This window comes from Ictalurus punctatus, chromosome 5 (assembly GCF_001660625.3).
Source record: "Ictalurus punctatus breed USDA103 chromosome 5, Coco_2.0, whole genome shotgun sequence".
Classification (NCBI taxonomy): Eukaryota; Metazoa; Chordata; class Actinopteri; order Siluriformes; family Ictaluridae; genus Ictalurus; species Ictalurus punctatus.
In genome coordinates this window covers 19,260,303-19,285,334 of record NC_030420.2, presented here as the reverse complement: position 1 = coordinate 19,285,334, position 25,032 = coordinate 19,260,303, and the positions used below count along the sequence as shown (strand labels likewise).

The window sequence follows — 25,032 nt, the reverse complement described above, 5'->3', positions numbered from 1 at the left end:
GTTAATGATGTGTGTGTGTGTGTGTGTGTGTGTGTGTGTGTGTGTGTGTGTGTCTAAAACAGGTCCTTGGGGTCCTTGTGTTCAGTGTGTGTCTGCAGCTGAAGGACAGGGTCAAGGCTGAGCCCAGATAAACAGGAGGGAGAAAGAGAGAGAAGAGAAAGATAGGGAGAGGCAGCGTGAGAGGGAAGAGGCCCTTGCTTACTTTGGCAGTCTCCCAGTCCATCTGTGTTGCCCTGCTCCACGTCCTGCTCGAACGGCCATCTGCATAATCAACAGAGACAAGACACATGGTGGTGAGCTGCTGCAGCCCTGCTGCCCTAAACAAGCCCATACGAGGAAGAGCACAGCTCGAACCCTGGGGTACACACTCCTTTTTCCACTGGGGCTTGTTGACTTATACCTAAAGGCCAAGACCTGGGTACAAGTCAGAGGAGATAGGTCAATTGTCACACACATTGCATTCTGGGCAAAGATCGATTTGTCCAGAATTAAACCTTTTTTTTTCATCAGGAATAGAGTATTTAATATACTAGGTGTTCAATTCACTTGCACACTTTGTGAATAGAGATATAGTATTTATAATATCTGAGTGTAATGCTGACTCATCCTCAGTGGGTCATGTATAGCGGCATCAGGAATTCTGGTTGCCTCTACCAGGAAGTTCAGATTTGTTTGTAGAGCTTTCAACAAGAGAAGAGCCAAGAATTTGTCCCAAGCAAAAACAAGAAAGGTCTTTAAAAGCAAAGTGCCACGAGCTACCTGTGTATTAAACTTTTACATTAAAGTAGTAGTGTCCAAACACAAACACCTGCCCTCAATGGCATATTCCACTTGTTTCTGTGCTGCAGGCAGTCTTTCGTAGCACCGTTGGCGCACTTTTTCAATTCTAAGCTTGAAAATGGGTCATTTATTGAGGATTTCTCAAATTTAACGCTCACATACAGTGGGGGAAAGAAATAAGATATGTTTATAAGAATGGGCCGAAATCACACCTGAATACTGCGGCTGATTAATTTCTTCATACAGGAAGCGTCTTGAAGCTGTCATTACAAACAAAGGCTTCTCCACTAAGTATTAAATAAATTTCAGTTAGCATGTTCAATACTTCTTTCCTGTGTCATCCCTGTTTATTACATAACTTTATTTATGGACTTTAATGTTTTGATTTCTTTATATGTGCAGATTTCTTGAGTTAATACCAAAGTCTGGTGAAAATTTCATGTGAATAGCATCATTGGAAATATATTTACTGAAAAAAATGTTTACGTGTTCAATACTTATTTCCCCCACTGTAAATGAAAAATATATTTCATAAATACATTTATATATACCAGAAAGCTCTTCCCATTAAATAAATAATTTTTTAAAAATCACTGTACATTTTAGTTTAAGCTGGTGTGCCAAGAGATCAGTCAAATCATCATATCATTCAGTAATGTGCAAATGAAAGGTGTATAATTACAGCAATTATTAATTATAACCCATCATTATTTCATTTTAAATCATTATCCTTTTACGTTAGCAACTAATATTGAAAGCTAATACAGATTTAATTACCATACGAGTTAAAAGTTTAATGAGAATTTTGATAGAGACTTGCTTGTTTCACATTGGGAACCTTAAGAAAAGCCTCCAGGGCGAACCTCCCCATGAAGCTGAGAAGGTACCAGGAGTGTGCAATGCTTTATCACGAATGCTCTTAAGAATCAGAAATATGAAACATTTTGAATTAGTTTTCTTGATCACTGTATAATTTCATATGTCTTATTTCTTAGTGGCATGTTTTAGTTTTCATGTATTCATCATTATTATTATTATTATTATTATTATTATTATTATTATTATTATTACTATTATTGGGTGCATGGTGGCTTAGTGGTTAGCACGTTCATCTCACACCTGCAGGATTGGGGGTTTGATTCCCGTCGCTTCCCTGTGTGTGCGGAGTTTGCATGTTCTCCCCGTGCTGCGGGGGTTTCCTCCGGGTACTCTGGTTTCCTTCCCCAGTCCAAAGACATGCATGGTAGCCTGATTGGCAGTCCAAAAGTGTCCGTAGTGTATGAATGGGTGTGTGAATGTCTATGTGATTGTGCCCTGTGATGGATTGGTACCCTGTCCAGGGTGTACCCTTGTACCCCATGCTCCCTGGGACCCTCAAGGATGGATTATTTTTATTATTAGTATTTTTAAAAACTATACAGATATCTAAAAGAAAACCTGTCTATTTGCAGGTGAGTCCAAACCTTGACTGGTAGTGTACATTAGCATCAGAGAAAATACAGGCTATAGTGTAAGCATGTGTGACACTCAGACATGATGTACAATATACAATTATATTATTATGGAAATCCTTCAATTAAAAGCATGTTATTGTCCAAGTCTACTCAGAGGGTTTAGAAAATTTTGGTTAATTTTAATATAGCTGAAGATTCCTCAGGCTTATTTGTAATGTAATTCTGGAAGTTTCTTTGGTTCCTTTTTAAAGGTACAAAGATATTTTCTCATCGAACAGCCCAAATGCATCAAAAAAGGAAAAACAGACATGTCACTGAGGAATTGAGTATTCTGCTCTCATACAGGGACTTATTGTTTTTATGTCAAGTTGAGCCTGTTATTCCTGAAGGACGCTCAGTCATGCAATCAGAGGAGACAGATCCACCGTCACACACGCTACATTCTGGGAAAGTATTCATTTGACTAGAATTAACCTAATTTTTTTCCAGCAGGAATATAGATTTTTATATACTAGGTTTTCAATTCACACGCACACTGTGAATAGAGTTGTAGTATATATAATATCACACTGACTCATCCGGACCAAGTGTATCCGACTGTACACACAGCAGCGTCTAGGCAATAGAGATAAGGGTCTTTCTATGTTATTACAGCTTGTTTTACAAAGAGACAATAAAGTGTGAAGAATCAGTTCTCTCTCTCTCTCTCTCTCTCGCTCTCTAAGTGTAATAAACTACAAACAACAAGACATGTAATTCTAAGTCACTGCAGTAAGTAGTGACAAAGTATGAAAGTGTGAACTTTCAGCTGTTACTCTCTTGGGCCCATTTTATATTGACACTTTCATTAAATGGTGTAAAAGTGTTGAGCCAAATGCCTTTCAATCGCTAACCACAAAAGCCAACAGATCATAACCGTGTAATCCTCTACTCAGTCACTTCAGAAGCACTGTTCAGCCAGAATGAGGTCATCTAACCTCTTAATGCCTCTCTCTACTCAATTTCCAAAGTGAAAAGCTCAATCATAGCAGACAAGCCTTTGAAAATAATAACAGGATAGAATAAAATAGTGTGCGATGACTGATCATTTTCCACAGGGCAAGACCCGCTACTGGTATAATGAGTTCATCTGCAGAATGATATATTTCTGACTGTAGAAATGTTGTGTGATTGTTCAGGAAGAAACCAGCACAGCATAGTAAACAAGCTATAAATGATTAAACAGGTTCAATATACACTCACTGGCCACTTTATTAGGATCACCTGTACACCGGCACATTCATGCAATTATCAGCCAATCATGGTGCAGCAGCACAATGCATAAAATCATGCGGATACAGGGCAAATGCTTCAGTTCATGCTCACCTCAGACATCAGAATGAGGAAAAAATGTGACTGACTGTGTCATGGTTGTTGGTGCTGAATAAGCTGGTTCGATACGTTCAGAAAGTGCTGAACTGAGAATTTCACACAAAACAGTCTCTAGGGTTTACATGGAATGGTGCGAAAAACAAAAAACATCCACAGAGCAGAGCTCGTATGAGATTGGCCAGACTGGTTCAAGCTTATGGTAATTCAACTACCTATTCTTTACTACTGTGGTGAGCAGAAAAGCATTTCAGAATGCACAGCACGCTGAACCTCGAGGAAGAAGGGATACAGCAAAAGACAGTTCTACTGTTGTCAGGCAAGAGCAGGAATCTGAGTCTACAGTGGGCCCAGTTTTATCTAAAGTGGGCAGTTGAAGATTGGAAAAAGACCAGGTGACATTTACCAAGTTTGTTCATCTTTGCTCTTTCTTCAACAGAATAGAACAAAAAATGGAAGAGAAGATCGCAAGGCAAAGGCTCTACTTTTAGATTTCTCACCCTCCATCTCTTTTTCTATACAGATATTCCCAAGTCCACAATATTTAGAAATAGTTAGAAAAATATAAAAAGTGGTACTTGTATACTTAAGAAAGAGGTGGGAGGACTCAGGCGAACACAATATCAGCTCATAAAGTTGGTGTATCGTTAAGAATAACATACTTTGTGCTTGTGATTTCCCGGCACGTGCCTTCTGACACCCAGCCGCAGTACGGATCCCTGGAGGCGATACAGGACCTGTGAGAGGGGAACACACAACTGCTCTATTCTGATGTCTTTAACCAGGATTAGTGAGCTCAGTAACATGCTCTCTAACCTCTTCTCATACTCTTCACACCTCACATCTCTCTTTCCCCACATATAAAACCCTATTGTTCTTAATGCTGATAACCTTATCATGCAAGACTCACTTTTTGCACTTCCCATGTCGCTCACAGCGCGACAGTGGCACCTTAACCACACAAGATGTGAATGCCACGAAGAGTGAGTGACTCTTGCTGTCGATCTGCATGCTGATAATGCGCTTGTCATCCACGCCATCAATACTGCACCTGAAAGAATGCAAAAAAGGGCTCAACACTCTTTCTTCACATACAGTGGGGTGTAAAGGTTTGAGACCATAATGGAAATCTGGGATTTTTTTTTTTTTTTGGAAATAAACAAAGTTTTAGAAATACTAAAACCAAAGAAAAAGCAAATGTGCAAGATCGTGACTTTTCAGTTTTCAAGATTTTGCAAAATTTCAAGATCACTACTGCAATTTAAACAAATTTGTGATAGTCACCATGTTAACTTTGTTGTATATAAAAGATCAGATGTTCTGTGAGTCTTAACCCTTCTGTTGAAGCACGTGGTCAGATGAAGCCCTGAGGGATTTGATCTGATATGGATCATCAGGTTTTACACAAACATGTGTAGTCTGTGTCAGGTTGAGTGCATACTGTCATTAAAGCAACATGCCAAATATTAAGAAACGCTGAAATTCATGTAAATATTTCTAAGATTCTACTTTTCACTCAGGTTATCGCTGATAATATCATTTATAATGAAAACCTTTGTGATCAGTTGAACAAGAATGGCAAACAGAAGCATTTTCACTAGTGGTCTCAGACTTTTGGAACCCACTGTATATTCAGTTCTTATAGGCTGTGCCATGTCAATGTGGCAATCTGGTACAACCAAGCAGACTACTTTAGTATATGTGCATACCGTAACAATAATACATCATTTAGCAATTAGCCGTGAAGAGCACTGTATGGTTGCCTAGATGAACATAGACCTAAGACTAATCCCCAGTTCCCTATATCTAAAGGCGACATTTGAATGCAACCTTATGACAGCTGGGCTTTATGCACAGGTTTCGTCAATTAAGGCAAGCAGTCTATATTCCTTATGCAATCTGCAGTGAGGCTCTTTACTCTGATCTTTCCTTGTAAAGTCCATTACGTTAACTGCTAAACCTAAGCCACATGGCTCTCGGCCAGAGAATGCATGGTGCCATATTGTATGTTGGGAGGTTGCGTTGCTCGCTCTCCACAATCCCCACTTAGTCACATGACACAGCTCAGTAGTCCTTTGTAATCTCTCATCACCAGTAACTAACTCCAGTTTTCATCAGAAAATTTGCTTTGGCCTATGTTTCTCTGTTTATTCCACAGAAGTATGATCCAAACCTCTATCACATCTTAGAAAGGGAGGAGATCTCAGTTATGCTTTGAGACATTCATCCAATTCCCCCTTTTTTAAACCGCTCTGAATTCTTTAATCATTTGCCATATGTTCAGCAGGGCTTCGCGGCAATGGCCCAGCTGCAAAAGTTCCACTCTGCTCCCTTTAATTTTGCTCACCACATTCGAAGGGGCTGTAACTCGATAGATCAGTTTGAAATGATCTGCAGGGTAGTGGTGAGTTTCTAATGGAATACGTACTTCTCCGGGCTGTAGATGCTCAGCTCCTCCAGAAATAAGCTGTCGTTCAGAAAGCCGCTGCTTACTTTAGCCAGGAACTTAAGGATGATGCCCCTCTCGGAGCCCAGGAAAACAATGGTGTAGTTGCGATAGGGCCCGGCGGCGTTATCCACTGCAATGCGAGTGAGCCGATATCTGGACGAGTGAAAAAATGAGAGAGAGACAGAGAGAGAGAGAGAGAGAAATGTGTGACGTTGCAGGGTTGAGATAATGAAATCGCTCCATGATTCTCTGCCTTAATAACATTCGGTTCTGTTCTTGATATAAAAATGAGACTGTTGTCTGCTGCTCCAATTACTCTGCTGACCTCCATGTTAATATTCAAATCAGTATGCAAATACAATTTCAAGGTAATTATGGCTGGTGAGATGGAAATGTTAAGACAAATAAATTATCATGGAATTTTCTGTCATATTTTCAAGTCTAGAGTCCTAAAGGGGTAGGGTGTGGAAGGAAATGATTAGAGACTACAGGATTGAGTTTTCAATAGTGCAGCATTACCGTATTTATTCAGTAACTATTTGATTCTTGTTAGGGTCACAGTGGATCCAGAGCTTATCCCAGCAGCACTTGGTACAACATTGGAATGCACCCTGAATGTGATGCCGAGTCCATCGCACAACACACACACATTCACACACTCATTTACACCTAAGGGCAATTTAGAGTCACCAATCCACCTCCTGGAATGTTTTTGGGAGGAAACCGGAAAACCAGGAGTAAACCCAGGTGGACACAGGGAGAACATGTCTAAACTCTGTGCATATAGTAACCTGAGCCCGGGATTGAACTGGGCACCCTGGAGCAGTGAGGCAGCGACATGACCCACTGTGCCACGGTGCTGCCCGAGTGCAGCGTTATTTATACAAACGTATACAGCCCTTAAAAAACAGTGTTAATGTAAAAGATTGCAAATGTGAGACTCTTTAACTTGTCTAAATAAACTGAATTGGTCATCAACTCCATGCCAAACTGTGATTCCTGACCTGAGAGAATCCTGCCTAACAGGAACATCCTCTTTTGCTGTTTCAAAATGACCCCGACTGTTCTAATTTGTTGGAAAAAAAAAAAAAACCCACATGAATTCAAATGTATTTCCTTCAGGCTAGAGAGGAGATAGAATCTTATTCTGGATTGAGTTTCTAGCTCACTTCCTGCAGCTGAAGTAGATATTCCAACCCCCTGCTCTAGATACTAGAATTAATCTATTAGAGTCTGAATTTGACCTGGCCATCGTTCTGCATTGCAAATGCCTAGATCAAATGGTCAATTGAGAAACAATTACCATGCCCATTCCAAACCATTAATTCACACATATCATTAAAGAAGCACCATTATGGAATGGGATTTCAGGCAACAGGACTGTGAGCTTCGTCTAAATCCTTTCTCATAAGCCTTCCTTATCTGCCGCTGTGGTACTGAGTGTGCTATTAAAGATACATGTGTGCTAGAAAACAACAACTAGGCTTCATTAGCACACGGAGGCTGAGCCGATGGGAGTGCTCACCGAACCATTGTCTTGAGAAACCAGGGCCGGTTGGCGATGGATGGTACGGCCTCATCCATCAACGGGTGCATCTTAATGAAGTTCAGTGTGTCGTCTGGAAACTCGTTGGACACCTTGTACTTCTCTGCTGATGGTGTTGTGGCACAGCAACCCGGCCTGAAGGAAACATGAGAAAGTCATATATCAGTTTACAAAAGCAACTGCTAAAGTTTAGATCTAATAAACCACTTCTCTCTGGTTAAATGTAAATACATTGTATGAGTCAAATCATTGGTGTAAGTGTAGCTTTAAATACGCTAACACCACATGAAACGCAAGAGAGAAAAAAACCCACATCTGTTAGCACCCTTGCACCATGTAATGATAAAATGAGAATGACATAAAGAAGTGTAAGTGCTTTCGTGCTCATTAACACCTGACCTTGTTTCCCACAAACACATAATTTGATGCTAATCAGCGTCAGCCGTACGCCTGTTGCACTTGACATGGCGACACACCATATGGATGCTAGAAGAAGCTCTCAATTGTGTTCCCCAGATCTTAACTTCTTGTAGAATGCTATTTCAGGGGAAATGCAGCTCGCGCTTGGTGTGATAATTAGAGGGATGGAGAACAAAGATTGACCAGGCTGGCTGGTGTTTTGGAAAATTAGTCAGCCATCTGGAAAATGAGCTCATGGCTCATTTGTTGATATGCGCTTCTCTTTTTTTTCTTTGACATTTTTTTTTTATGGTAGCAATGTTATTCAAAGAGAATTGCCCAGTGCGGCCCTGATTTATTTATAAGACCTACATAATATCTCCCTAAGTAAATTGTAAATATTCATGACTACACTTGGCACCATATCACAGAATCCCAAACATCTTCTCTGATGAAAGAGCACACTGGCATTGTTGTTCAATGCACCGTTATCTACTTGCTGAAAGCGAGGAGCTTCCCACATGTTTTTGGGAAGTTTGAGAGAGGCAGAACAAACAATAACAGAAGAAACACTGGTGATTACCTGGGCTTGGGAACTTTCTCTTCGGGTACGGGTGTCCAGGTCGACTCTGGCGACTTCTGCTCCTTGAAACGGCCAGTGAAAGCTGTGGCGATGTCCGCCATGTCGTAGGCGCACACGGCTGAGCCGGGAATGCTACAGAGGAGCCAAGAGACATGCAGTAATTCGCCTGCGGATACCCGCTACTGTGTACATAACAAAACTCTGAATCATTCCTCCTCGTTTGTCTGTTCAGCGAGTCCGTTTCAGCGGAATACAGAGCACACAAGGACAGAATTGTGATAATTACAGAGATGGGATTCTGTTAACCTCTGTGGCCGAAACTGTAAATCTGAGCAATAAATCCAAAATATGAACTGGCACATTGTCGAAGCAGTTGCCCAGAAACAATGACTAATGCGTCCCCTCTGTATGGCTGGAACTTCCAGTCAATAGCAGTTCATTCTCCATGCTTGGTTTAACTTTGAATATGGTTCTTACTGAAACCCTTATTGAAATTTTGTAGTTGCTTGGCCAGTTACGCAAGTTCAATTGCCCTGCCACAAAAACTGCCACAACATGGGAATTGTCAAATACTATGAGCACTATGCCAGCTCTGTGATTCTAATTTAGATAAAGACATTAGATGCCAAGTCTATTTTCTATTCGTTACTGACGGATCAAACTTTCGCACTCGATTAGATTTACCTCTGAGTAAAAAACGCACATACCTGTTAAACGGCGTGGAGAAGGTGGCCATGACAACATCACGGCCGTTGATGCGGATGACGTCAGTGACAGCCTGCAGGATGTTGAAGTAGAAGTGCGAATCTCCTGGGATGGAACAGTTGAGGCGAGCCTTCAGGAACGATGTCCACTGTTTCTCCAGTACGCGCTGTGAGCCGCCGCGGTCGTTCTTACACACGCGGGCTACTCGTGGGAAGACCACCTGGGGAAAAAATGGGTCATGTGGGTTGATGAAGCCTCAGACAGTCCGGTTATTTTTGAGCACATAACTAATGAATTGTGTTTTTTTAGGATATATCATTCACATTTATAATACAGTAGTATTTAATAGCGTTGTTACTGAACTTCTAAGTACCTAGTACCTCTGAAAATCTAAATATATACCAATGTACTATGTATTGCCATAGAATAATATATAAAGATTGAGTTCAGGCTTTTTCGTGATCTTGTGCCTGTGAGCACCACATCCTATTTTAAATCTTTATTATTATTGATATATCAATTACTATTCCAATAACAATGTTTAATACAATTTTAGCAAAAAAGTCTTCATCTAGCACCTCTGAGCGTATTCTCGTTTGAGCCTCTGGGGGCTATGTCTATAGCTGTACAAACAAGGGCTTCCCATTTTGAGTTTTAAACCTCATCTTATATAGAAATATACAGTGAATGAAAACGAAATTATTCGTAGATATAATTTTACCACCTGTCAGTGATTTTGAGGCTGGCAGCAATAGGCTCCGCACTACCAGCAAGTGTAATTAGAGTACTCTTTCAAATGCATTCATACTGTAAACACAGAGCGCTTCATTCACAGATGGTGCTCGCACTACAACCAACTATCAGCCACAGAGCACTGTGCATGCAAACAGCACCATGTAAAATGCCCTGAACAAAGAATGACAAAGGATGAATTAAATGAATCCATTTTAACTCTTGAGTTCTTGACTTAGGGTTCAATATGCAGCAGATGCTAAGGCAGAAATAGCAAACTATTTTAGGACTTCAAACAATTCAAACAATGTCTGGGGCGCTTTCGTTTATTCTTAGTTCCTCCATCCTGAGTGCGTTTTCCTATTTTGAAAATGGCTGACCCTTCCTGAAAACCCTCTCCAATATCAGAGACCCACCCCGCTTCCTGTTTGCTTCCTAAGACCTTTGATTTTTGCCAGTGGCGCTCAAGGAGGAAAAGCTGCACATGACGAGTTTTTTTTTCAATCAAAAGCCATTTCATGAATGGGGCTCTCACCTTTCCCATGCTGTTGTATTCCATAGCGATTTCTCGAAAGAAAAAGTAAATGAAGTCCCCATAATCCACTGCCTGAACAAAGTAGGGCTCTGCAAAATAAGAGAAGCCACACACACACACACACACACACACACACAGCACATACACACTTTGTCAGGGCTCATCCCTACATTCAACCAACAGTTACTGAACAGTGACACAATATTAGAATAAGACTGTACATCACAGTATTATAATACTATAGTAAAAGGCTATACTAAAGAATAAAACTAAACTACAAGCACGTACAAACGTCAATAACAGTTATGATAGTCAATGTTCAAAACACTTAAATAATAATACATCATTTGAAGTCCATCCTATAGAGACTGTGTCTGCTCCCCGAACTCTTCTGCTAAACAGAAACGTAGACATTTTCAGAAAGTGTGTTTTAGTAACCTACTTAACATAAAATTAGATCATCCTGAATGCACAGCCAGCACCTTTGAAGCTAGGACTGTTAAATATTAGATCTCTTATGTCAAAAGCACTTATTGTTAACGAAACCATTACTGATCAGGAGTTTAATATAATGTGTTTAAATAAAAATATGGATTAAACCAAATGAGTACATAGCACTAAATGAAATCAGTCCTCCTGGATACAGTTATACACATCAGCCCCGTCTAACTGGGAGAGGAGGAGGTGTCGCACGTATTTATAATCATAACCTAGGCGTCACACAAAAGCCAAGTCATGAATTCAACTCTTTTGAAGTTCTTTATACTAGTTTAACATATGTAGCCACAAAAATACAGTAATTCTACCAAGTCAGTTCTGCTAATTATCATTTACAGACCCCCAGGGCCATATTCTGAATTCCTTGGTGAATTTGCAAAATTTCATCTCAAACTTGGTTGCTTCTCTAGACAAATCTTTAATTGTAGGTGACTTTAAAATTCATTTGGTAACCCGGAAGACCCTTTGAGAACAGCGGTTGTGTCTATTCTAGATTCAGTAGGCTTCAATCAAAATGTAATAGGACCCACTCATAATGGTGGTCACACTCTTGACCTGATATTAACATATGTAATATAGGAAATATAGTAAGACTTCCGCAGTTAGAAGCTATCTCAGTCCATTATCTCATCTCGTTTAAATTGCGTATTGATCATAATATAAGCACCTTGCCACGCATCTCTAGGCTGGATTATTGTAATGCCTTACTGTCTGGATGTTCCAGTAGGTGCATAAACAAGATCCAGTTAGTTCAGAATGCAGCTGAAAGAGTCCTTACTAGAACCAGAAGATATGTCCACATCACCCCTATCTTATCCACACTGCATTGGCTCCCAGTAAAATTTCGCATTCATTATAAAATACTACTACTGACCTATAAAGCACTGAATGGTCACACACCACAGTACCTGTGCGAAATTTTGGTCTTTTATGATCCGCCAAGCCTACTGGGATCAAAAGGTGCAGGCTATTTGTTGGTACCTCGAATAGTGAAGGCTGCAGCAGGGCAAAGAGCTTTCTCCTACAAAGCCCCACAGCCTTCCAATTAGTGTTCAGGACTCAGACACAGTCTCAGTGTTTAAGTCCAGGCTGAAAACATATTTGTTTAGTCAAGCTTTTTGTGAATAGTTTTTTTCTTAAGTAAGGCATAGCTTTCATGTGTTCACCCTGGTCTCTTCACCCTGCTGTCATAGCTGGTCTTGCCGGAGTCACTGGTTGCACTCACACAAAGTACATTGTCCTTAACCATTACAGGACAATAAGCATACCTAATAATCTCTCCCTCTCGTTCCCTCTCTCTTTCTGTGGAGCTACAAATGACACTCCTGAGATGTCAGTGATCCTGACCCCTTCTGCACTCCAGACCTGCCTGATCCATCCTGATGCCCTACTTCTGGTTGGAGTTTTCATCAATTGGAGGTTACATGCTGCTGCTGAGGATGGCCCCACATGGTGCAGCCTAAAGATCATTGAGATTGCCGAGGATGGTGCCATTTGAAGACCATGGGGATGGCTTTCGAGCCCAACTCATGTGAACAGTTATGCTATGATGGCCAGGACTACAAATTGCTATTATAGGCTTAGCACTGCAATTGCCACAAACAGTTTTGCGCTCAAGTCTCCGTCAGTAAACAGTGGAGAAGTTCAACAAAATAGACTTCATGTAAAACTGTAATGAATTTTCCTGGTTGCACAACGGCACTATTTGAACATTTAGTATTAGCGCATTTATAGAAGGGATTTATTTATAATTATACTATACGTTGTCACCCAGATGAGGATGGGTTCCCTTTTGAGTCTGGTTCCTCTCAAGGTTTCTTCCTCATATCATCTCAGGGAGTTTTTCCTTGCCACCGTCACCTCTGGCTTGCACATTAGGGATAAATTCATACATTTAAAATCTATATCCTGAATTTATATATTTCTGTAAAACTGCTTTGGGACAGTGAAAGTTTTTAAAAGTGCTATACAAAATTGAATTGAATTTGAAGTTTACCTCAGCAAGGCAGAAAATGAAAGGGAAATGTTATTTAACCTGGCTTAATTGCATTTAGAGACATGCTCTTTGTGTATGAAACCCAAATCCCACACAGTTTCTCTGTTTACTCACCTTTCAGCCATTTTGAATCGTGTTTAACTGTGCGCAGAGTCGGACTGTCTCCCAGGCTACGATAAATAACGGCATCGATGGCCAGGAAGTCAGTGACTGTAGCAGAGTACAACTTTCCATCTACAAAACAAACATCATGCAATAAGGTTCCACTCTGTGAAATTTGCTACACAAGCATGCATAGAGACCAGCCCAGAGAAACCCAAACCAAAACCCAAGACATCATCACCAGAGATGAGGCTTGCAATGCAAGTAAAGGTTAATGACTCATAGTCAAAAGTTTGCTCTTCATTGGCAAAACAAATAAAATATGATGGCAATAATGTAATTAGTGTAACTATGACAATCACATGAATCACTTTAGCAGACCTCAAATTGGACAGCTTTTTCAAGCCACTAATGAAGAGATGACTCATCTGGGTTTTCCGTATTGGGAGTTATTTTTAATCCCCATATTTCAGGGAAGACTCTGCATTTTTTCCCTCTAGTACCACAATAGTTTCATGTGTTTCCAAACTGACCACAGGCAAAATCTTGCCAAGCAACATGCTCTTCCCAGAAACAGAGAACAACTGTCGCAGAATGGCTGCCACCAGCTCAGCCTGCCTCGGAGTTCCCTGTATTCCTCACATGTCTTTTTATAGGCCATCTAATGATGACGATCTGCGTCACTATTTTAAAGCTAGGGCATGTCTTGCAGCTATTACTGAGTATCAACAGTCTAGAAATAAAATGATCCAAGTAAAACCAATCTTCTATAATGAGCAAATTAGCAAGTGTTTTAGGAGTGTTCGTATAAAAACAGTTCATTAGATGCCTCACCAGCAAACAGGGCAACGTTGGCATGCTTGGCATCATATGGGCACCGGGCCATTCCACTAATCTCCTCCCCAAGCGCATCCAGTGTGTCCGTCTAGAGAAAGGAAGCCAAAGGTCAGAGGTCAACTACACTCAAGGGAGCAGTAAGGGAGCCCCTAAACTCTGTACAACAATGCTGTTCTGTTCAGTTCCAAAAGCTCTAATGCAAACAAAATAAATATAAGGAATGTGAGGGGGAAAATATAATGTGACAACAACAACAAAAAACGTATTAAATATTGTGTTAAAATCATATCTAGAGATATGATTCAGAGTACATACAGAGATATTCTCTCAAGGAGTTATTTTTAACAGCCTTTCTTACTCTTGACAATAGACGGAGCTTGCCAAAAAATTTAACTGCTTACGCCACCCTGTCTAGCTTCCAAACAGGTTATTTCATATTCTATTTTTTCTTGGCGGAAAGAGCTATTATCTACCGAGTGAAAAAGGTCACGCTGAAGTCTCGGCGCATTTAGAATTTCTGCTGGAGGATATGAAATATCAGAAGCCAACACCAGAAGCCTAATGAACATTTCCTACAAAATGTGTTACACCAAAGAAGAACACCACTGGAATTAGTAATATTAGATAGTAAACCTCATTAATCTGGACATAATACTTCAAAAACATATATATATATATATATATATATATATATATATATATATATGTGTGTGTGTGTGTGTGTATATATATATATATATATATATGTGTGTATATGAAAAGCTTTTCCTGCTTTTCAATGGGAGGAAGAGACTCCTAAACAGTAGTCTGGTATATGAGGTCAACCCCTATCTTATAGACCAGACGAATCATAAAAAGGTCCTGACAGATTTGTTTCTCTAGAACATCCTGTAGAGTTCCCTTTAAGAATGACTTTGATGGATATTTTCATTAATTCCATCAAAGGTTCAACTTTTGCCAGGAATCCGAGCGCAGCCACTGACAATTCAGTAGTCAACAGTAGGAGGTGTATCACATTACACCCAAGAGACCCATCATTCACATATGGACTTATGGTTTCCGTAAGGCACTAGGCAGGGCCCCTCTTTGAAATGGTTATGGGAAGTTTTTTTGTACGTCGTTGGTAATTACATGGTAAGGGGCATCACCTCACCACCCCTTATTTCCCTACAGCTCCATCCAGCAACAGATGACATAATCCACACCACCTGTATATCAGAAGGCTGAGGGAGGTATCAATACACAAAGAACTACTTGCTTGTCCGAGTTCGAGGTATGTGTCTGAGTGATCCCAGGGTGCACAAGTGCTGAGTGGGCTACAGATGGGCCCTTGGGAGTGAGAGGCGTGTGTGTGAGTGCACGGAGCAGAGCTGTCGTTCTTTCAGTTGAACATTTGTACAGTGCCCACCCCCCTCCTCGATTCTCTCTCTTTCTCTCTTTGCTCTCTCTGATTAATGTGGGCTGAGTTTGGACTTGAAACAGTGGCCCCTTTTTCAGAGTCCTCAGGCTGCGAGGATGGAAAGGTGAAAAAGTGGCCAAGGTGGACGCACACATGCACCGTCTGACTCCGCAGTCACACAACCCAGCGAGGGCCAAATATCCCTCGGGGTGGGAAATCTGTGAGCACATACTACAGTTCTTGGCAAAAGGAATTCAGTCTCTTTTTTTAAAAGACTGGGACTTTTTGTTGTGCCAGTTATTACACAGAATTAATTAATGCTGAATTATTTAAAACATGTCAATTAATATGATTCATTAAGAGAAACATCTCAAAGTGTATTATCTTTGATAAACCATTTGCTTAAGAGCCTAACAAATGGAGGTACATTATATGAACATTTTGTGGACACCTGAATATCACACCCACATGTGAGTCTTCCCCAAACTTGCCACAAAGGGTAGAAGCACACAATTGTATAAGATGTCTTATAGGATTTCGCTTCACTGCAACTAAGGGCCCCAAAACTCTTCCAGCATGACAATGCCCCGGTGCACAAAGCAAGCTCCGTGATGACATGGTTTGCCAAAGTTGGTGTGAAAGAATCCAATGGCCTTCACCTCAACCCCACTGAACAGCTTTGCGATGAACTGGAATGCTGACTGAGCCCCACACAGTACCTCCTTATCCGAAATCAGTGCTTGACCTCACTGGCTGAATGAGTACAAATCCTCACAAACAAGCTCCAAAATCTAGTGGAAAGCTTCCCATATGAGTGGACGCTATTATAACAGCAAAGGGCAGACTAAATCTGAAAAGGGATGTTCAAAAGGCACATATGGTTGTGATGGTCAGGTGTCCACAAACTTTTGGCCATGTAGCATATTATGTCAGTTAACTATAACTAATTAAATGTCATCAGTAACTAATACCTCAGAAACCAGGTAGAAAGAAAAAAAAACACCCAAGGAATCCTCTTGTACACTGGTCTATTCTACACTGGGTCTATTTCTCAATACGGTGTGCCCTTTTAAAGACATTTGAAACGTTCTTGCACAAGACAGTGCGGGCTCTCACACTTATCTAGCCAGAGTCATTACTCACTGATAAATATGTCACAGCATAAAGTCAACCTGCTTACATCTAACTACTTGTTGCATTCACATGGGACTAAAGCAAACCATCCATGCACAGCTGGTTACCCCTGCTTTTTATCAACACTGTGAGCGCACACCTGCAAATCACTCATGCAGACATAATCCATCACTGTGCATAGCTCCTTGGCTTTCCTGCTATAGTATGTCATCTCTTATTGCGCTGTCTGCATGCCAAATCTACAGCATATCCTGTTGTGTGAAGAGACGCCATAGGGAAGATAGTGATACCTTGTAGGTTTGACAAGAAGGGTTGAACGCGTTGGTCCCACACACAAACAAGGTGTCTTCATTTTGCTGGAGAAGGACCTTGATAAAATTGTGGCATTCGTCCTGGAGATGAGAACAGGTGTACAAAAAAAAAATTAAGCATGACTTGTGTAACCGTATTAAATTACTAGTCTACATGTTTACTGTGTTGCTAAAAAGTCAAACGTGCCCATCATGCCACTTTATCAACTTTTATTTCGGTCCATTAGGTTGCCAATTATGCCATTTTCAAATACATAATGATGTCTCCTGTTACAAAATGATGTTAGTCTGGTCCTAAAAGCATTTATTAGATTTCAAAAATATTACATTATCTAGATGAGTAGAAACATTCCCTGTGTTATGATGACATGATAAAAAAAATATAAAGAAATGATCCATATACTTTGTGCTTTCCTTTCATTCTACAGGTATCCACATCAGGTTGTCTGGACTTCCATGTGAGTTTCTGGGGAGAGAAAATCAATGGTGAATCAGTGCTGATCTGCTTAGGCTTTACACTGAAGACAGGCTTGTGCAACGGATGCAACACATTAGACTAGATTATGTCTGCCTCTTATTCCCCTTGAGGTCAAATCAGCAGTCATTCTAACATACGATGTAAGCTCTAAGAAGCATTTACAAACTGCTAATTGATTAAATCACTGATGCTAAATTACACCCTTTCATTAATCAACCTCTCTCGCGCTCTCAGACCCAGGATCAATCATGTTGCGTTGGTATTCCACTGCACAGCTCAGAGCATTGGCATAATCGGGAGCAGTTACATATACGCATAAATCTCCAGCCTCCCGGGTCCCTCTTTTTAGGATAGATGACGCATAGCGACGACTCTTGATAGGATAATGTGCTTAGCAGCGTCACAGTGCTGGAGTGTCTCATGCTTGGTTTTCAGTGCTGCCAGGAAATTACGATGGAGTAGACCGAGTGACGAGTGAAGACAGACTGATACAAAGCGCTTACCTTGTTGAAAAAGATCTCCTCTGTGTTGGCTGTGTCAATGTCCACTGTATATATGTGATCCCTGGAAACATGACAAGAAGAATTCATTTGGACGTGGAATTAGAGACCGTCATTACTGTCAATGTCCAGTGTGCTTTCCATTTAAAAACGAACACCACTTCAGGGAATAGGCACAAGTAACAAAGGTTTTAAAGTGCTTCGGCACCCACAAAGCTGCCTTTGTTCTGGTGCAAGGCTGCTCGTTGGGAGAGTGCCAAGTCATTCTGCGCTGTTCAGGTCAATTAAGTTCAGTACTCAACCACAGGAAATCGATACCAACACCCATTAAAATACGAGACAGAAGTTATGTGTTTCGACTGGTTATAACAAAATCTCCACTGGCATGTGGTGCTGATAAACTCAGGTTAAATAACCCATTCGAAAGCCCACACAATTTGTATGTAAAAAATTTGCAGAATATACTGTAGTGTCCATTTTGGATAGGTGGGACTGGCTGGGCGGTAAACTATTTAATTTGTTTGAGACTACTTGTAAATGTGTGTTTAATCAGAGTGCCTCGTCAACATCCGCCGAGTTCAGTTTAATTATATCTAACAACCTGCACAGTGGCTTGCGTTCTCATTATACAAATTTAATAAAGTCTGGAAGAGAAGCCATTTCTGAAATGAATCCACTTATACAAGTTTCCTGGGGCTTGGCAATCTCCAGCTGGATAAACTTCTTTCCAATTATGTTATCCAAAGTCTCCGTCAGAAGCTGGTAATTAATCATACTTGTGTCGAATTTCAAATAGTTCACAGTCCTCAGACTCTATTGAATGGGGTAGCAGCTTTTGTTTGAAAAAAGGTAAGATATTCTCACTCTTAGTTGCCTTGGATAAATGGCGAGTCCTGCATGATTCTGAGCCAAGAAATGATCTAGTTTGAAACAGCTTCATTACACGGTGCTCAAAATGATTTGGGCTGCTGACGCCGATACAGCTATGACGGTCAGTGTTTTCTCTGCAGCTCCTAATAGTTGCTTATTCTCTGTGCACCACCAAGTCTAAAGCTTATGAAGAAGAATCATACCTGTGCTTACAAACAAACTACAAACTCCCAATATCTCTATTGGTTTCAAAGTCTGTACTTCTTAGCTTCAAGATCACTGACACACTTCTAGATTACAGAAAGCTAAACCCTAGGTGATCCTATACCATTACTTCTGAGGAGTAATTGAGCTCCACTCCTAACGCATTTCAATTAGCATGGGTAAGGTGTCATCTCAACTGACTGTCACACACTCCGTTAATGAAACTCTATTCTACCGAATAATTACAACTACTGAGGATCATTAACTGAATGAAACGTATGTCGTTACATCGTAAAGTTCAACATTAAAATCTACACAGTGGGCCATTAAACATTATTGGGCACATATTCTGTATTCTTACAGTATATTACAATGCATGATGAAAACAAAGTTCAATACACATGCCATTTAGCTAATGTCGTAGATAAAAAAAAAGGATAATTATGAGTTCCAACACTAGGTTTCTACTTAGAAGCCATTCAGTATGGGAGGGGCCTCTCTTGTAGAATTAAATAAAAAAATTAAGGGTTTCCCCCAAATCAACTAAATGGAACACTTTTCCAAGAACATAACATGGCTTGATCCTGATCTGCTTTCGAAACCCAACCTTTCCACATTCTTCAACACTTAACAGCACATTCTATGTTTATTACAGCCACAAAGCAATAGATAAGTCAATAGATAATGAGGTAGGCATGCATCCTGCCAGCTGAATACTGCAGCGGTCACTGTGCAAACATGACCAGTTCAAACTCCAGCTGCACCTGTGGACACATCACTGACTCCACACTTGCTACCTGCTGGATGAAGCTCCCCAGGCTTCCTATTATGACAGCCGAAGAGCTTTTGAACAATTCGGCTCTTCATCCAGCTGCAAAAGAAGTGAGTGTAACAAGTGCTGAGTTCCTTTCATGCTGTGCAAGTGCTGGGCTAGCCAAGCAAACAAAGACCTCTGGAGCTCACCACAAGTAAACAAACAAAACCCAACATTTGGCTTCATGAGTCGGGCGCCTTCTTTTATTCGCAGTGCCTGAGGTGTCACAAAACTGCAAGTGTATCCGTTTTCTTAAAGATCTGATATCGGGGTGTGTTGTGCTTGGGCACGGGGTGGGGGGGGACTTGGCCGCCCACCAGGAGAACAGAGAGTCTTTGTGCTGAGGAATGTCGTTTTCATAACACCCCAGTTTTTTTTCAGGGGTGACTGAGGGCCACTGTGGTCCATCTGGTGGCCTTTTGTAAAACAATCTCACTCTCTGACAGGAGGGATGGGTGGCTTCGTTAGTATGCACCCCACACCTAGTAACGTACCCCCAGTTACAACCCGCCTCCTTCATAACCACATCGTAGATGGCTGGGGCAACATTGTATATTGTCTGGTTCGACCTTAGATATGACATTCACAAATGCACAACAACACCAGGAACCAAGTGGCGTAGATAAAGCGAAGACGGCTCAAGCACAGTTCCACTGGATATATCCGTATCGTTGTATTCACCGATGGGGGTGGTGGTGGGCGGTGTGAATTGTATGTTTGGGGTCTCTAAGTCCAGCTGAAAAAGCACACAGGAGAAAGCCCAATCCTCATCATTAGTGGACCTTTAATGGGATTTGAAAACACTGGATGAATCCAAGACTCCTGGACCTCATTTGCTGACCTGTTTTGAAAGGGATGAACCTGAATACCTCATGGACCACTAGACCATTCCCATAGCATGCCAAAGGGGCTCCCAAAAGAATAATGAGAACAGTTGCCCTGGCAAACAGCAGACAGGGAACAGGGAATGTGAACAATGAATCTGCACAAACTTCTCAGCAGCATTAAGGGTCACAAAATTGCTGCTTCTCCCTAGATTCCTTCTAGACTGAGAAAGATGCTACTTCCAGCCAATTCTACTAATCAGTTAGGTCAATTATAAAGAATTTAAGGCTAATTTAGCACTAATTTATCAATTAGACCACCTCCGTTTAAGCTGTCCTGGATAATGGTCTACAGGTCATAATGTAAAGCAGGTTTACCTCAGTGCTTGCTTGTGAGTCTAGTGAATATTTCAGTGTTTATTTTTATTTTCAGCTCTCAGAACACAGATCAAGCTGATTAAGCTGGTAGACCATCTGTGTCTGCTGGAAAGTTATTTTCCAGCTTCTTTATTACGTGATCGAATTGATCAAGAAATGAGATGTATGAATTGCCTTCCCGTTGTGTTCTTGTCTTAAAAAATCATTCAGGAACTGTTTCTTTTCTACCAGCACTGACGAGCTAACAAAGATGATCTACAAGCTTGACCAGCTTGGCAGCTGGTAGCTGGACAGACTAGATTTTTCAGCAGGGAAACATTTACCCCTAAACATTAAAAAAAAGAAGAAGAAAGAAAGAAAAATTCATGATTTGCATCCAGTTCCCACCTGACTTATGTTTTTAATGCCACAATAGTTTGTCTAATGTTAACTAGCTTCCTAGCAAAGTGTGGTATGTGTTTAATAATAGCACATTATGAAACATTGTTCAAATAAAATACGTGCTAACCAATTACAATCCATGACCATTCTACACAGTTATCTGTAATGTCATCAGAAAAGCACTACGTCTCTTGAATGTGCAAGCCAACAATAGCTGTGGAGTTCTGGGATGGCTACAGTGACACACTTACTTATTTACTTACTATTCACGAAATAGGGCTTAGACTAAAAAAAGCATGATAACCGTTGCCATAGGGTTTTACCACCATTCAGTGATCACTCCCTGCTAGCCATCACAGCAAACTGATTCATATATTGCTTTTAGAAAGGCAACCTACAGCTCAGATGATTTGGGGGTGCTTCTAAGCCCAAATACAAAGCCCAAAATCATTTAAATCCTTATGGAATTTTTGCTTTAAAAACCAAATAGTATGTTCTGGTTCAAGGACTACCTGAGGGCTAGCTAAAAAGAGAACAATACCTTGAGGTATTTCAAACCAACTCATGGAATACATGAAAAATTTATATAAACACTTCCACAATTATGTAATCACAACCTCATTTAATTCTTTGTGGGTAAATATTTCCGCCCTCCCACTACATGCTATTTACAGCATCTGCTGGTGCATCCAGACTGCCAATAATGATAAAAAAAAATCCAAATCCACTTTTCTAAAACTGTGCTGTGTGCTACACTATCGAGCTGGCTAACCTTTTAATCACTGGACCTCATGATGAGCCAAATGATGTGAAGCCATTCACAAGTAACATCAGCTTTTGGACCGCATCTCTGTCGGCCATCTGTGGGCCAAGATACATCAAACTGAATGAAACCAAACTGAATGAAATCTCACGTGCCTCAGCAGAGCCGTGTCTAAAACCGCACACTACATGACTAATTAGCATTTTAAAATAGAAATCCAAAACACTAGCACAGCTTACAATAACTATTCTCGCACACTAGGTAGAAGAGTATTTACAACGTTTACGCATGACAGCCGCAGAGCCGCAATGCCTGGACATACACCAAACAACATCCAGGCAGTTTGTGAAGGCTCGCCAGTCCACAGGACCCTTATCTCCTACCTAGCTGGCTCAGGAAATGCGAATTGGAGTGTGTGCTGTGTGCATAGTACCGCTCTCATCAGTCTCCAGTTCGCTCATATATTCCAAAGGTGATACTGGCACTGCTGGCTAGAGTTTCATTTGCACAAGCCCCATGAAGCACAAAAAAGGGGGAAAGATGATTTATTTCCAATTCTGCGCACACCAGATATCTACCACACACCAGCGTTGTTCACTCTCACAACTGCCAGTAGTGCCATCCATCCCTTCAGTTTGGATTTCTTTATTGCTTTTCATTGTTTTTCTAATAAGTTGCAAGCTATTTGTGTGATCCTACCATGTAATTATTTCTAGGAGATTAACTATGTTGATTTTTTTTTGTTGATGAACTTTGTGTATTTTTTTGTTTTTCCAGCAAACTGCTTCACGTCAATAGTTGGTTTCACACATGAAAATGATGAACTCTTCCAGTTAAGGTAGCAGTTTCTGTGGTCTCAGGGTTTTTTTTAAAATCGATTACCATTTCATACCTCTGTTATTTCCTAAATATTATGTTTACCATAATATTACTGCATATTGGCAACAATTATATAATATTTAATAAGAAATCATTTGCTCTACTAGAAAAACTAGATATCATGAGAAAAGTTCGTGCCCTTCTTAAGAACTTTGTGAGTCGACAACAGACCATATGAATCATGTTAGTCTGCTTGAGCCATTATGGTTATGTTGTGTGCGTATATGCCACTTATATGGAAATGCTACTCCCTCGAAATGCCGGAGATGATGTGTATTTCGGTGAATGGCAGAAGCCGCTATGGTCGCGTGAGAATGAGGCACTCTTAAAGTCTTGTGGTTTGCATTCCAACACAAATCCTTTGCCCCAATGCATGTAGACAGTAAGCAAACTGACCTTGCGGCTATATAAAGAGTCCGATTCGTTATGACGATCAGCTGAATATCCAATTTGTGCCGTTGTGTGTTGTTCCTTCCTGGTCTGTGTCCAACAAACACTGGATAATGTTTTGTATCTGCAACGAGGTGGAAATTAAATACAGGCAAAATCATTCCAAGCACATAAACGAATAATATTGTAGGCTAGTTGCTTTCTCTGACAGAGCGAAAGAAAAAAGGAGATAAAATTCACCCTAAATCTCTGGGCCCCCACATAGCAGTTAGACCTCAACATAAGGCTTTAAGCTTTGACGGGGGAAAATAAAGGATTATCCTTTGATGTTAGAAAGACTCCATTTCAAATAGCATTTAAAGTTCACATTTTCTTGTGTGCTTCCTTCGCCATCGAGTCATGTTTCAAAGTGCAAGAAAGAGAGAGAGAGAGAGAGAGAGAGAGAGAAAGAACAAATAAAGGGCTGAAGAGAGGAGAGAGATAAAAGGTGAGAGTGCAAGACAGGAGAATGAATCAGTGAGAATGGGTGAGAAGTAGACAAAGGCAAAGGATATTAGCGAAAGAAAAGAAAGAAAGTTGTGAAAGAAATGAAAGAGAAGAGAAAGGTTATGAATAAATCGCTGTCTTCTTAGCATGAGAGAGAAGCATTTCTGGCAAAATGACTGAAATGAGAGGAAGAGAAAAAAGTGAGGGTGGAATGTGCATGAGAATGAGCGAAAGACAAGAAAAAAGAAAAAGAAAAAGAGAGGGCGACAGAGCGGGAAGTAAATGTGAGAGACTGAGGGAATGAGGAATGTGTATGAAAGATGGACAGTGAAGAAAAAGAAGAAAGAGGAGTGAAGAACAAAGAGGTGTAGACGTTGCTCTCAGAAGCTCCTGGTTACTCACAGTTGCCATGTGAAATAGTGATTGGCTCCGAGTCCTCTGGGAAGGCGGCCCCAGCCATCTGCAGCAGGGTGAAATACAGCAACAAGGCCTCTGACCTCATTTTTGCACTGGCTCCTCACTATGTCTTCACTTCAGCCTGCAAGAAAGAGGAAGACAGCCGTTTTGTCCTTTAGTTCCTTCACTAGTTGCATCATAGGCACCTGCACAAACACGGTACAGATATGCAGGGCAGGCCATGATTTTACAATCTTGCCTTGCCAGCGAAACAAATTAATTGGATTAGCTCAGTAATATGCGTCACAGATCGATGGCTGAGCCTGAGGTGGACCCTTTTCTTTTTCTTTTTTTTTTTTTACCAGCGTACATCCCATTCAATATGATTCATTAATTGGAGAAGCTCATATGATTAGATCGATGGAAGAAATTATTCCCCAATTGCTCTGCCTTCCATTACTTACTTGGACTGAAACCTGCTCTCTTTCGTACAGAGGAGATTTACGACAACCTACAGCCCTACTGGCGTTTTTATTCCTCTGTTTATGCTAGTGAATTGTAGCAACAAATCACCCCTCCGACTCAAATCATGGCTGCAAGGTCGGGAGTGCAATCAGAAGTGACTGGTTAATTATCTTAAACGGAATCGCACTGCGGGGTTTAAGTAAGCGTTTTTAGTAAGACTTTTAAGGTCTTCGATGCAACTCCTAACTCCCCGCCACGCTTGCTAGCCATCTCTCCGACACAGTGGTGCCAGAGGGATGGAGGGAGGGTAAGCGACAGAGCATTCAGAGCACTGTGAAAACACTATTCTCCACTCAGATTCCCTTAATAGCATAGG

At 40.8% G+C, this 25,032-nt stretch overlaps 1 protein-coding gene across 2 annotated transcripts in view; it reads right to left on the bottom strand.

The window, feature by feature from the left end:
- The window catches only part of sema6a (sema domain, transmembrane domain (TM), and cytoplasmic domain, (semaphorin) 6A), a 75,642-nt gene that overhangs the window by 26,120 nt on the left and 24,490 nt on the right, over window positions 1-25,032 (bottom strand). For both annotated transcript variants that reach the window (XM_017468496.3, XM_017468495.3), the window contains exons 2-16: window positions 24,198-24,333; window positions 23,316-23,433; window positions 17,810-17,870; window positions 17,232-17,294; window positions 16,808-16,909; window positions 13,982-14,072; window positions 13,160-13,279; window positions 10,552-10,640; window positions 9,287-9,504; window positions 8,580-8,711; window positions 7,577-7,732; window positions 6,031-6,204; window positions 4,513-4,653; window positions 4,265-4,339; window positions 203-261 (exon numbers count right to left, since the gene is read on the bottom strand). In XM_017468496.3, the coding sequence (XP_017323985.1) occupies window positions 203-261; window positions 4,265-4,339; window positions 4,513-4,653; window positions 6,031-6,204; window positions 7,577-7,732; window positions 8,580-8,711; window positions 9,287-9,504; window positions 10,552-10,640; window positions 13,160-13,279; window positions 13,982-14,072; window positions 16,808-16,909; window positions 17,232-17,294; window positions 17,810-17,870; window positions 23,316-23,433; window positions 24,198-24,297 (1,699 nt within the window). In that variant the 5' untranslated portion in view covers window positions 24,298-24,333. The remainder of the gene's footprint in view (window positions 1-202; window positions 262-4,264; window positions 4,340-4,512; window positions 4,654-6,030; window positions 6,205-7,576; window positions 7,733-8,579; window positions 8,712-9,286; window positions 9,505-10,551; window positions 10,641-13,159; window positions 13,280-13,981; window positions 14,073-16,807; window positions 16,910-17,231; window positions 17,295-17,809; window positions 17,871-23,315; window positions 23,434-24,197; window positions 24,334-25,032) is intronic.